The sequence below is a fragment of the Pongo pygmaeus genome, chromosome 9, assembly GCF_028885625.2.
Source record: "Pongo pygmaeus isolate AG05252 chromosome 9, NHGRI_mPonPyg2-v2.0_pri, whole genome shotgun sequence".
Lineage (NCBI taxonomy): Eukaryota > Metazoa > Chordata > Mammalia > Primates > Hominidae > Pongo > Pongo pygmaeus.
The window spans coordinates 91,446,069-91,460,740 of NC_072382.2; the positions used below are offsets into that span (position 1 = coordinate 91,446,069).

Below are 14,672 nucleotides of genomic sequence, written 5' to 3' on the forward strand. Positions count from 1 at the left end.
AAACTGTTCACGTAGTGATGATTAGGGAGATGCTTAGTATCACACAGTGGTTTAAGCAGATAGTCACCGCACAAGCTCACTGCAAGAGCAGCAAGCGGTTGCTACAAAAGTATTACTGTAGTACACAATGTATTATAGTTAATTTTACATAATTATGATTTTATATTGTATCTTTATGTTTGTTTACATTTCTCTAGACTGCAAATGGCACCACGTAGTCTGTAAGTGTATGCATACGTTTTGATACATTTTAACTTTTTATAATAGATTCATGTTATTTTAAAACAGTAAATGATAAAATACTTTTACATGTACTTCATGCATTCGTGACAAACCTCTTCTTTTTTTTAAATATTTCTAGGCTATATGGTTCATTTATGAGTTTTTTTTAAATTGCTGCAAATCTCAAAAAGATTTTCCAATATATTTATTGAAAAAAATTCATATATAAGTGGACCCATGCTGTTCAAACCTATGTTTCAAGGGTCAACTCTATTCTAGATATGTCTTTTGTTGGAAATGCAGTGAACAAATATTTTTTTCCAGTCTGTAATTTGTCTATTTGCCCACCCTCATTTGCAGATCAGAAGTTAAAACCTTATTTTGATGAGGTTTAATTTATCAATTTTTCTCTTTTTGGATCATGCTTTTGGGTTCATATCTAAGAACTTTTTGATCTGGACTTTGACCAATTTTGTCTTCTTTTTTACCCCAAAGACTTATAATTTGCCTTTTACATTAAAGTTTCTGACCTATTTTGAGTTATTTTGTGCATAAAGGTGTAAGGTTTAGGTTAAGTTTATTCTTTTGCTTGAGAATGTCCAATTGCTGTATCACCACTTGTTAAAATGTTATCCTTCTTTCATTTAATTGCTTTTGCAACTTTGTAAAAAATTGGTTGGGCATAGTTGTGTGAGTCTATTTCTAGATTCTCTCTTTTGTAGAGACAGAGTCTTATTCTGTTTCTGGGTTTTATATTCTGCCCTATTTATCCAGTACCGTACTGTCCTGATTATTAAAGTGATATAGTAGATTTTAACAAAACATAGAATGATTCCTCTTACCTTATTCTTTTAAGCTATTATTGTAGCTATACTATATCTCTTACTTTTTCATTTAAAATATATAATAAACTCATATTTGTATAAAAAACTATTGGTGGAGCTTTGATAGGAATTACATTAATAGTATAGAGCAATTTGGGAATTCTTGATATTTTTGCTATGTCCAGTCTTCTATTACATGAACGTGGTATGTTTCCAACTATAGATCTCCTTCTTTTATCAGTATTTTGTAATTTGCATTAAGCAGATGCTTTATATGCTTTGTTAGATTTACATCTAAGTATTGCATTTTCTTTGGAGCAAATGCAAATTATATTGTGTTTTAATTTCAATTTCCACATACTCTATTGTTAGCATATAGAAATACAGTTGCATTTGTGTATTGATGTTGCATCCAGTGGCCTTGCTGAACTCTAAGAAGGTTTTGTTTGTTTGTTTGTTTGTTTTGGTTTTGGGGGGTTTTCTGAGAAAGAGTCTTGCTGTATTTCCCAGGCTGGTTTCAAACTCCTGGGGTTAAGCAATCCTCCCACCTCAGCCTCCCAAAGTTCTGGGATTACAAGTGTGAGCCACTGGACTTGGCTGGAAGGTGGGAAAGAGTTTGATTTGTTTCTTTGTTTGTTTTGGTTTGTTTCTTGTAGATTCATTGGAATTTTCTGTGTAGACAATAACGTCATCTTCAAAAAGGGAACGTCTCATTTCTTTTTTCTTTCTAATCTGTATGCCTTTTGCTTTTTTAAGAAAAACTGCCTCTTTATGCTGGCTGGAACTTCCATTACTCTGTTGAATAAGAGTAGTAAGAATGGACATTCTTTTTTTTTTTCTAATCTTAAGGAGAAAGATTTAGTTTCGCCATTAAGTATGATGTAGCTGTCGGTATTTTGTTGATGCTCTTTGTCAAGTTAAGAAAGCTCCCCTCTATTCCAAGACTGCTGAGGGTTTTTATCATGAATGGGTGTTGAATTTTGTCAAGTGCTTTTTCTGTATCAATTAATATGATCATATGATTTTTCTTTTTTAGCTGGTTGGTAGGGTAATTCCTTTATTTCTTTACTAATTTGGGACGGGGTCAAATTTAATCCAGAGGTATGTTATAGTTTTCTCCATGAATGCGAAATTGTCTATTTGTCCCATCAATTTGGTCAGTTTTTTTTCTATGTATTCTGAGGCTCATTCATTAGGCATCTACACATAGATGTTGTTATGTCTTCATAACAGAATGTCCTTTTATTTTTATGAGATGTGCTTAGTTATCTTCAGTAATAATCTTTTTAAGTCTATTTTATTTCATATGAATGGAGCCACGTCAGCCTTCTAATACTTATGTTTATATAGGATGTCTTCTTCCATCTACTTACTCTTAACTATCACTTTCATTAGAATTAAAATGTACCCTCTATAGAGAGAACACAGTTGTCATTTGCTGTTTTATCCATTTTTGTAATCTTAATTTAAGTATGCCCTCTGCGGGCAGCATATAATAGATATTTGCTTTTTTATCCACTCTGGTAACCTCTGCCTTGTGAGTATTTAGTCCATTAACATATAATATAGTTATTGATTGATATAATTAAACTTAAGTCTGCCACTTTATGGTTTGTTTTCTGTTTTCTTTCTGTACATTTACTCATTTTCTGAATTTTTGATAGTGGGGAAAATATATGAAATTTTATTTTATTTTATCTTTTGGCTATACCTCTTTGGCTATACTTTTTAGTGGATAGTCTAAAGGTTATATTATACATCTATTATGTTTCACTGTATTCTTAAATTTACTACTGTGTCACTTAATGTAAAATGGAGAAACTCACATTTCTATATGTCCATTTACTCTCTCCCCCACCATCCTTTATAAAGTAGCTGTCATATGTATCATACATACATGAAATATAAACCTCAAAAAATAATGCTATATTAATGTTATATTTTTTCTTTGAACATGTATATGTATTGTAAACTAATTAAAGTTAAAATTAGTATTTCATGTTTCTTAGATATTTATCAGTTTTGATGCTTTTCATTTGTTTCTGAAGATTTAGTTTGCCGTGTGCTATTTCTGTTGAGTCTGAATAACTTCCTTAAGTATTTCCTGTAATGTGGAGTCTGATGGTGACAAATTCTTAGTTTTTCTTCATCCATAAAATTCTCTACTTCAACTTTATTCTCCAAACATATTTTTCCTGGATATAGAATTCTGGGTTGACTCTGCTAACACACATGACGTTTTTAGAACTTTAAATGTTTCACTGTCTTCTAGCTGCCATGTCATCTGATGAGAAGTTTACAGTCATTAAATCATGTAACATGTATCAATTTTGTCTTTGATTTTCAGCAGTTTTACTATGTGTCTAGGCATAGTTTTTTTTTTTTAAATTTAGCCTGTTTAGGCTCTCTGAGCTTCTTGACGATGTAAATTTATGTCTTCCATTAATTTAGAAAGGTCTTGTTTACTATTTCTTAAATTATCTTTCTGCACCATTCTTTCTCTTCTTTTCTTCTAATACTCCAGTTAAACCCTACAGACAGATATATCGAGTGAAGTACATACACTACGGTTAACAGACAATCCCTGACTTATGATGGTTTGATTTAGAATTTTTCAACTTTATGATGGACTTATCAGGGTATTAAATGCATTTTCAATTTAGTAATATTTTTGACTTTCAATGGGTTTATAGGGACATGACCTCACCATAAGTTGAGTAGTATCTCTGTTTTCTACCCGTCTGTGCTGTTGATGAGATCACAAGGTTCCATGTTAGTGTCTATGGATGAACTCGAGTGAGCTATTGTAATGAGGAATAAATCAGCTATAATGTTCTTATTAAATTTCAGCTTATGTATTATCAAGGCACATCAGATATCAAGAGGTTAGTTCAAAATGTCTGTTGTGAGGTGCTTTTTTGATGATACAGGAAACGAATGAGTAGGAATGAACATCACTTAAAGAGAGACTCAGTCTATATATAGCTCATGCAATGGAGTAGAATGGCAGGGGATTTTGTGGTTTTTTTTTTTTTTTTTTTTTACAGAGTCTTGCCCTGTTGCCCAGACTGGAGTGCAGTGGCACAATCTCGGCTCACTGCAACCTCCACCTCCCAGGTTGAAGCAATTCTTCTGCCTCAGCCTCCCGAGTAGCTGGGATTACAGGCTCCCACCGCCACACCCGGCTAGTTTTTGTACTTTTAGTAGAGAAGGGGTTTGCCATGTTGACCAGGCTGGTATCAGGTGATCCACCCACCTCGGCCTCCCAAAGTTCTGGGATTACAGGCGTGAGACACCGCACCCAGTTGTGAATGTCTTATCAAGTGAGACAGAGTGCTTACATTTAAATTTGCTTAACTTAAAAGACCAGGTAAGATGTTAACACTATTGAACTGTTTGCACTGTATCATTAAGTGTCCAAAAGAAAGCTCCTAGAAAATGGCATGAGGTATCAGAAGTAAAATATGGTGATGCTCTTGCTTAAACATTAAAATTATCTATTTATATTATTACTATTATACTTTAGTGTATAATATGCATAAGTTGATAAGCAATCTTTGAATGGTTTTCTTGATGATTAAATATCTTGTTGGTGTTGTTTTTTCTTTCTTTTGCATCCAATCACATACAAAAATTACACACCAAGAATGATGACAAGAACAAGGTAGAGGGAAACACACCATATTAGGGGCCCCCAACTTTAATGAATGAAGAGGCATGACTCAAAGTTTTGTAGATGACAGTACATACCTAGAAGGTGTAGTGGGTGGTGACTTTTTGTGTAAGCTTCAAAAAAGCTGTTAGTTTGGAAAGAAGAAAAAAGAGATATATTTGAAACAGCCAGTGGAGAGTAAGAAGACCTCCTAGCTGAACTTTAGCCATGAGATATATGGGGTCATGGAAAATAAAACAGCCTGCAGGTGAGCAGGGTCCTCAGAGGAAACCAGTTAAGACAAGGATGTTGGCTGGGCACGTTGGCTCACGCCTATAATCCCTGCACTTTGGGAGGCCAAGGACAGTGGATCACCTGAGGTCAGGAATTCAAAACCAGCCTTTCCAACATAATGAAACCCCACCTCTACTATAAATACAAAAAATTAGCTGGGCATGGTGGCATGCACCTGTAATCCCAGCTACTCAGGAGGCTGAGGCAGGAGAATCGCTTGAACCTGGGAGGCGGAGGTTGCAGTAAGCCGAGATTGTACCACTGCACTCCAGCCTGGGCAACAAGAGCAAAACTCCATCAAAAAAAAAAAAAAGAAAAAAAGACAGAAAAGAAAGACAAGGAGGTCAAGAAAATATTCAGAGAAGGTGCTGAAGATATAAGCAAATTGTTGATTGCAGAGCTAAAGGGTTAATGAACACAGCAGAAGAGTTTAGAAGGCAAAGGAGGGCTTGAAGATTGAGTTAAAGGGCTTAAATGTGGGAACAATTGTATTTCTCCCAGCCACTTTCTTATTAACAGAGCCTCAACTGTGAGTATTCTCCCTCCCTCAGGAGGGTATGTGTTCAGTAAAGGTTACCTTCCTCCCAGCCCAGGAATCTCTTGATTAGTCCATAAGCCAATCATTATCCTCCCTCTGGCAATGATTGATTTTAGAAGGGGTAAATGACCCTATTTTGCCTAATGAAATGGGAGAAAAACTTAGCTGAGATCTTCTGCAAAAATATTCCTTTGTTAAACACAAAAGAAGGAATAGTTGTTGTAGTTTGTACTTGTTTCTCCTGAAGTTACTGGGTGAATATGTATGCCTGGAGCTGTAATGCCCATCTTGGGACCATACAGAGAAAACCTGATATAAAATAAAGGGTGTTATACCTTCCTGCTCTTTTTCTGTACTTCTCTATTTCATTTCAGGGAGTTCTTGAAAACTTGGGAGGCAAAAAAGTTCATGGCTAATCCTCCCTCCTAATTTAAGGAAATATATATATTTTTTCTAATTGCAAGAATCATATTTGCTCTATGTAGAAACAAAAATGATGAATTGTATAAAGTAGAAATTAAATATCTCTAGCCGTTTTGCTTTTTCATTCCTATACATATAAAATAACTTCTGTCTGAACACATTTGTACTTTTAAAAAATAAATATGGTAAGAAATTAAACATCTGATACCTGCAGTTTTCATTTTCTGATATAGAGAAAGACATCTTCTCAGAGAAGATGATGCTTGAAGAGTCCTTATGGATGATTAATAGTTTGCAGATGAGAAAGGAGAGTGATTAGAAGTGGTGATAGAGGAAGATTCAGGTAGATGAAACAATATTTTTGGCTGAGATAAGACATTGCGCAAAGGCTAAAAGGTATTAAAGATCATAATCATTTTATGAGAAAAATAAGTATACTCAGTGACAGAGAGTAGAGGAGTTTATAAGAGAGTGATGTGGAATTAATCTGAAAAGACAGGAGAGAAGATCTAACCTAAAAGTGCTTTAGATGCCATGTTGGAGTGTGAACTTTCTAATGCAGGGTACAGGGAGTTGTAGAAGAATTTTAAGCACATGGGTAATAACAGCAGATGAATTATTTAGAAATATCACTATTTCTCAGGATCGGATAACTACAATTTTGGATTCCAGTTCCAGCATTTATTAGCTGTAAAATTATGAGTAGATTATTCAGTCACTCTGTCAGTCTCCTCATTTGCAAAATGGGGATGACAGAAGAAGGATTGTGATGATTAAATGAGAAAACACATGTGAAAGTGAATGTAGAGTTCTTGTCATACAACAGGTTTTCAATACATGTTAATTTCCTTCTACTGCTGTATATTTTGTGGATGTCGTCTGGTTAACTAAAAAAAAAAAATTAAAAAAGTGTTTATTTTTGTTCTACTGATGGTGGGGGACTTTTTTTTTTTTTTTTTTTTTTTTGTGACGTAGTCTCACTCCGTCACCCAGGCTGGAGTGCATTGGCATGATCTCGGCTCACTGCAACCTCCGCCTCCCAGATCAAAGCAATTCACCTGCCTCAGTCTCCCAAGTAGCTGGGATTACAAGCACCTGCCACGATGCGTGGCTCATTTTTTGTATTTTTGGTAGAGACGGGGTTTCACCATGTTGGCCAGGCTGGTCTCGAACTCCTGACCTCAGTTGATCCACCCTCCTTGGCCTCCCAAAGTGCTGGGATTACAGGTGTGAGCAACCATGCCCGGCCAGGGACTTTAAAAATATTATTCACCCCAAGTAAAATAAATCTCACTAAGAACTATGTTTGTGAGGTCACTTAAATGTTACAACTCATTTACATCCAAAACCAAGAGAACACTGCCCAAATTAAATTCAGCAAGCCTGTACTTTTTGGGTAAAAGGCAAGAACTAAGCACTAGGGGATATGAAAAATAAAAATGCATGGACTTTGACATCAATGAGATAAATAAGCAACTGCATACACGATACAATCAACAGTAGAAATATATAAGTTAAACATGGAAGTGCCCAAGTGGTCCCTGCGAGATGTTAAGATCTAATTTTTTTTTCCAAAATGTCTCTGTTCTGACAAGCAGCAAAAAGGAACATTATTGATATAGAAGTATGACATTCTTCCAGGATGTCTTCTCATATCTGAGCTTTTGCTGATTGTGTCTACCATGCAATGTGTTCTTTTCTGAGGAAGCATAATATGAAAACTGCAGTTGCCCACCAATAACTTAAAAATTGGCCTATCTAGAAACTGGTAGCATTAGCTGTGTTTCTTTTATCTGTCATATAGGAATGACAACTTAATGCCCAAAGCATAAGTAGTGCATTTAGAATAGTTTTTAGGCACATCGTCTGAGCATAGTCTTTAACGCCCTCTTATATTTTATTTTCATTTTAGTTCTTTTACAAAGCTTCCTCATCTGGCAGGAACAGAACAAAATTTCTTGCTTGCCAAGAAAATCCAAACCCAGTGGAAGAAATTTGGACTAGATTCAGCCAAGTTGGTTCATTATGATGTCCTCTTATCTTACCCCAATGAGACAAATGCCAACTATATATCGATTGTGGATGAACATGAAACTGAGGTATGTGAAATTGTTGGTACTTTTTATATTTTGCAATCCGACCATTTTATGTGGATTGTAATGTAGGGTCAAGTAAAAGTAGAAATTTGTTAATAGTGAATTATTCAGTATCCACTATGTGTTCGACATGGTGTTAAGTCCTGAGGCCAGAATGAGACTAGGACATGGTTCCTTTGCCTAAGTAAGTTGAGGCAGACAATGGAATACTTCAGACTTCAAATTAGTACGGTAAGTGCTATGAAGATTATGATTAGAATTCATTATTTACCCAGAAAAGGGTCACTCAGCCCAGTCTGGGAGTTAGACAATGTTTCCTGAAGTCTAGACATGTGAGTCATGAAGGGACATAAGGAGTTAACCATGTGACAAAATAAGCTAAGAAAATTCTCAACAAAAGACAAAATATTGGCAAAGGCTTGGAGGCATATACTAGCCTAGTTTTATTGGGAGAATGTAGTGATTTTCTGTATTTCAAAAGTGTAAAATACAAAGTGGGCCATGATGTGAGATAAACCAGTAAATATGTTCTGGGAACAGATCATAGAAGGGCGTGTATGCTGTCCTAAGGAGCTTAAACTTCAACTTCAGTTCACGGGAGCCAATGACAAGTCCTGAGCAGGGGAAGAATGTGGCTAGAGGGGCATTTTAGATAGACAAGATCCTCTGTGGATTATACCTAGGCTAAGCAACGGGTTAAAGTTGTTGTCTTAAGACAATAGTCCAGGTAAAAGATAATAAAGTTTTAAATTAGGATGTTAGTAGGAATGAGGATGAGGGATGGATTTCAGAAATAGTAAGGAAATGTATTAGCAGGACTTGATTAGTGATTGACTTGGGGAAGGAGGGGAAGATAGAGTTCAGGATGACTCCGAGACTGTCTGGTGTGGGTGGCTAATGACTGAAACTATTAATAGAGGTAGGAAATGCAGATCAAAAGGAGGCCCAGGGTGAGAGATGATAAATTTGAATTTTAACATGTTGAGTTTGGACATCCAGGATGAAATAACCACCAAACATTTAAATATATGAATATGAAAAGGTAAGCATCATAAGCATATTAGCTATTGGTAAAATTCTGATACTTAATGAAGTCTCGCAGGGAGGGAGTACAGAGGCAAGCAATGGGCTGGGGATAAAACATGGGGAAATATTATTTAAATAAAGATGAAAGAAAAGGAGCCCACAAAGGAAGCTGAAAAGGCATAGTCAAAAAAAGAGGATCACCAAAGTGCCACCTTTGAAGCTCTGCTGTTGCACTTCGTAAGGAAACTTTTGGTTACCTGGGATTGCATGCATTTATAAAAGTTTCTATTATTAGGAAGACAATAATAATGATAAGGCTCTTTCTCATTGTTGTCAGTGTAATTTATCTATTATAGAACCTAGTTCCAGGATGCTTAATCTGAAGTATATACTTGGAGGCAAAATGAATTATATCTTAATAATAATCTGGAATTTTTCTCTCTAACTTGACATATTTTAATTCTTGCTAGATTTTCAAAACATCATACCTCGAACCACCACCAGATGGCTATGAGAATGTTACAAATATTGTGCCAGCATATAATGCTTTCTCAGCCCAAGGCATGCCAGAGGTAAAATAAAATACATTTGTAATCCAAGTCTTTAAATGGTTCTTTTGCTATGTAAAACCTGTATGGAGGACTAAACCCAAGGAAATTAGGTGAATCATTCATGCAGGTTCATTGTTTGATATTCAGTACTATGAAAACCTCATCCCTCAAATTAAAAAATAATAATAAAATAAAATAGAAAAGAACACCAGACAGAAAAAAGAAACAAAACAAATACATTAAAAACTGACAGTGCTGAAGCAGTTGCCACTCTCTGAAATAACAAACGGCTGAACATGCCTTTCAGTGAGGCAGTAGGTGTTTTTTTGTTTGTTTGTTTTTGTTTTTGTTTTTTTTGTTTTTTTTGAGACAGAGTTTCGCTCTTGTCACCCAGGCTGGAGTGCAGTGGCACAATCTCGGCTCACTGCAACCTCCGCCTCCCAGGTTCAAGCAATTATCTTGCCTCAGCCTCCCGTGTAGCTGGGACCACAGGTGCATGCCACCACGTCTTGCTAACCTCGTATTTTTTTTTAGTGGAAACGGGGTTTCTCTATGTTGGTCAGGCTAGTCTCGAACTCCCGACCTCAAGTGATCTGCTTGCCTCGGCCTCCCAAAGTGCTGGGATTACAGGCGTGAGCCACCGCTCCCGCCCAGCAGTAGGTGTTTTTACAAGCTTCTTTCCATTTTTCATAATTTGAATATTTTATGGATTCATAGATAGGATTTTATAGATCATACCATAGAGGTTCTTAAATTAATGCAATGGTTGGAAATTAAATAAATATAGTTAGGATATTTAAAATGACATTTATTTACTGTATTCCCTGTGGTTTTGCATACACTGATAATTTCTTCAACACAGGACATGCTGTTTAGATATGTCTGGCTGGGTGCAGTGGCTCACACCTGTAATCCCAGCACTTTGGGAGGTTGAGGCAGGCAGATCTTTGGAGGTCAGGAGTTCAAGAACAGACTGGCCAACATGGTGAAACCCCATCTCTACTGTTAAAAAATACAAAAATTATCTGGGCGTGGTGGCACATGTCTGTAATCACAGCTACTCTGGCTGCTGAGGCAGAATCATTTGAACTCAGAAGGTGGAGGAAGTTGCAGTGAGCCGAGGGAGTGCTACTGCACTCCAGCCTGGGCGTCAGAGTGAAATTCCGTCTCAAAAATAATAAATAAATAAATAAATAACTCTTATACATTGTCGTTTTTTAAACCTTTTCAGGATTTTAAAAGATTCTGTAATGACTTCTGCATAATTACCGTGGGTCTGTTTATTATTCCCCAAATAAAGAAAGGAAACACTTTTGATGATGTAGTATTGTGAAGCAAACTTATTTTTTGTTTTTCTTCTTTAATTTTTGCAGTATTATATATATTTTCTTTTCCCTATAGGGAGATCTTGTATATGTGAACTATGCTCGCACTGAAGACTTTTTCAAACTAGAAAGAGAGATGGGCATCAACTGTACTGGGAAGATTGTTATTGCAAGATATGGAAAAATCTTCAGAGGAAATAAAGTACAGTATTATTTGTTTTTCTACAGAGAATGAGAGGATATATATATTCTGTAAATGTAAATGACCAACTTGCTTCTCTGTTTCCAAATTGCTTTCAAACATTTCTTTTCTTTTTTTTTTACTATTTGCCATGGGTACACGGAAACTCATGTTTTTATGTTTTCTCACATACCTGGAAAAGAAAATTATTTTTAATCATTTTTATTACAAAAGTAATATTTGCTTTTAGAAATTTAATTGAAGGAAATTTGTATAAAGAAAAAAATGAAAAGCTCCTCTGCATTACCCACTTCATTATTCAGATATAATCAATCTTAATAGCTTTTTTCAAACCTAATTATGTGAAATATAAATACATCTGTCCCTATATGCCCATTTTACATATATTTATTTATTTACTTTTACATTGTATAAGACTTTATTTTTTTTCATTCAGCCATGACTCATATTCTTCATGTCCACACGTTGAGAGTTATGTAATACATTGGTTAAGAGTATAGAACCCTAGATCCATATCACTTGGGTTCTGGTCTAGTCTGGCTCCTATTCTTTCTAGATCTTTTACTGTGAGCATGTTACTTAAGTTCTCTGTTGCAAAGTTTCGTCATATATAAAATGTGAATGCCGAGGGCACCAATCTCATAGAGTCCTTATTGAATGACTTTGTTTGAAAGCACTTAGGAGAGTGGCTGGTACTTAGTAATTTCTATATAACTGCTTATTAATTACCTTACTATTTTAAATGATGGCATCATATTTCACAGAATTGATAAGCCATTTATTTAACCATTCCACTACTGACGATGTTTGTCTTATCTTGAATTTGTTACTATTAGAAATAATTTAATTGTGAACATCTTTGTCCATATATGCTTCAGAAATTTGTGGGAAGATTATTGTAGTATAGTTTCATAGAAATTAAATGGCTAAATAATAGTGTATATTCTTTCAAAATTTTGATAGACATCATCACTTTTCCTTCAAAAAGTTGTGACAGATTATACTCTTAGTGATATAACAGGGTGTTCTCTAAATGTTGGAATGCATTTTTATGAATCAAGACTGTTATCCATCTTGTGCTACAATACTTTTGGTGAAGAAGAATTTAGTATCTCACAGGGTACATTTTCCTATTCTTGGCCAGTTTGGATTGTTAGAAAGATGTTTACAAAAACCCTGGGCTGTTTTTCACAAATATGACTGCTCTGCATACAATTTTAAATCAGTTTAGTTCCATAAATATTTGTAGAATGCTTACTCTATGTTGTGCAAGATTTTACAGGGCAGTAGTTTAAAATTAAGAAGACATGGTTCATGTTTTCAAAAACACCCTCAGCCTAATAGGAGAGATAGATATTTAAAAGATATTTTAATACATTAAGAGCTATCCTATAATATAGAAAATATAGAACTACAAAGAAGGGACATTAATTCTACAGTTGCAGGTTGTAATAGGAATGTTTCACAGAAGAAATGAGAGCTTGTTTAGAATTCCACGGAATAATGGAAGTCTATTAGGTCTAACAGGTGGGAAATTGTGTTCAAAGCCAAGAGAACTGAATGTGTAATTGTATGGTAAAAGGCAGTGTCTAAATATCCTTCCATTATTAAATTAATGTCTTTCTTATATGAATAAGCCAACCATTTGCCATATCTGCATTATAAATTGCACATTGCCCCTGCAGGTTAAAAATGCCATGTTAGCAGGAGCCAGAGGAATCATCTTGTACTCAGATCCAGCTGACTACTTTGCTCCGGAGGTACAGCCATATCCCAAAGGATGGAATCTTCCTGGAACTGCAGCCCAGAGAGGAAATGTGTTAAATTTGAATGGTGCTGGTGACCCACTCACTCCAGGCTATCCAGCAAAAGGTAAGGGATGAGCCTATCAGTCCACCAATTTTGCAAAAAATACTCCTTGCCCTTTTAGAAGGAATACAAGCAAGCATGTTCAGAATAATATTAAACTAAAATTGAGTACACTTATATCATTTTGGATTACTGCTGCTGGGAATTTTAAAACATTTGCTCTTGTATTATTTTAGTTTTAAATTTTCATGAGATGTCGGCATGGGGAATAAACACTCAGTTCATACTCTCCTTCTTCCTTTATTAGAGTTCAGAAATACTGATCCTCATACCTAAAGTAATGCTCCTTTTAACAAATGACAATTTAGGTTTGCTGAATTACTGATGGATTGTATCCTTCTTTATATCATAAATTTCTTTTTTTAAAAAAATGAGTTTTTGTGTTATTTAAAACAAAATTGGAAGTTTTACCTATGTGAAATGATCTCTACAGTCAAAATAATGAACATACCCATTATCTTAAAAAAGCTTCCTCTCGTCTCTTTATATTCCCACCCTCCCAACTCTTCCTTCCCACTTCATCCGATCCCTAGGCAACCATTCATCTTGATTTCTGCTGTCAGCATGATTATTTTGAGATCTGTCCATGTTGGCATCTTTGTCAATAGTTTTTCTTTCTTTTGCTGAGTAGTATTCCCTTGAATGGCTATACCACAGTTTATTCCTTTACTTGTAGATGGACATTTGGATTGCTTTCAGTGTGGGGGCTATTACAGATAAAGGTGTAATGAACAGTTGTTGTACAAGACCTTGTATGTACATGTTCTTTTATTTCTCTTTGGGAAATATTTGGAAGTGAAATGCCTGAATATTATGGTTAGTTGGATATTTAACTTTTACAGAAATTTTAAAATTGTTTTCTGAAGTTGTTTCACTTTATATTTCAACAGCAATGTATGAGTGTTCTATTTGCTATGTCCTCACCAACATTTAGTATGTCAGTCTTTTCAATTCTACATTCTAACAGATGTGTATGACTTCCAGGTTACAACTCTTCTATTTTTCAAAACGTTGTGTCTAATTTTGGTCCTTTCCATGTGAATTTTAGAACTAATTTACAATTTCCACCAAAAAGCCTCCTGGGAGTTTGATTGAGATTGAATGAAATCTATAAATCAATTTGGGGAGAATTGGCAATATTTGGGAGAATTGAATTAACAATATTGAATTTTCTGATCCGTAAATAAAATATAACTTTGCATTCTTTAATTTCTTTCAGCAGAGTTTTATAGTTTCACTGTATGAATCACGCATACCTTTTGCCAGATTTATCCACAAACATTTCATAGTTTTATGCTACTGTAAAGTTTTAATTCCAATTTTTCATTACTAGGAAATGAAAACATTATTCTACTTCTAGAAGAAATACATTGGTCTTGTATCCTGCAAACTTGTTAAACCCATCGATTCTGCTAGGTTTTTGTAGCTTCTATCAGCATTTTTACATACATGATTATGTCATTTGCAAATGAAGATAATTTTATTTCTTGGTTTTCAATCTACATGCCCTTCCTTCCTCTCTCTCTCTCTCTCTCTCTCTCTCTCTGTCTTTCTCTCTCTTTCTTTCTTTCTCTCCTTCTCTCTTTCTTCTTTTTGCTTTATTGTACTGGCTAGACCCTCCAGGACATTTTTTTTCTTTCTTTTTTTTCA

The 14,672-nt window shown here is 35.0% G+C and overlaps 1 protein-coding gene across 3 annotated transcripts in view; it reads left to right on the top strand.

Moving 5' to 3' along the window:
- NAALAD2 (N-acetylated alpha-linked acidic dipeptidase 2) overlaps positions 1 to 14,672 on the top strand; it is a 57,159-nt gene that overhangs the window by 5,535 nt on the left and 36,952 nt on the right. For all 3 annotated transcript variants that reach the window (XM_054438061.2, XM_054438060.2, XM_054438062.2), the window contains exons 3-6: positions 7,866 to 8,052; positions 9,546 to 9,647; positions 11,028 to 11,153; positions 12,839 to 13,025. In XM_054438061.2, the coding sequence (XP_054294036.1) occupies positions 7,866 to 8,052; positions 9,546 to 9,647; positions 11,028 to 11,153; positions 12,839 to 13,025 (602 nt within the window). The remainder of the gene's footprint in view (positions 1 to 7,865; positions 8,053 to 9,545; positions 9,648 to 11,027; positions 11,154 to 12,838; positions 13,026 to 14,672) is intronic.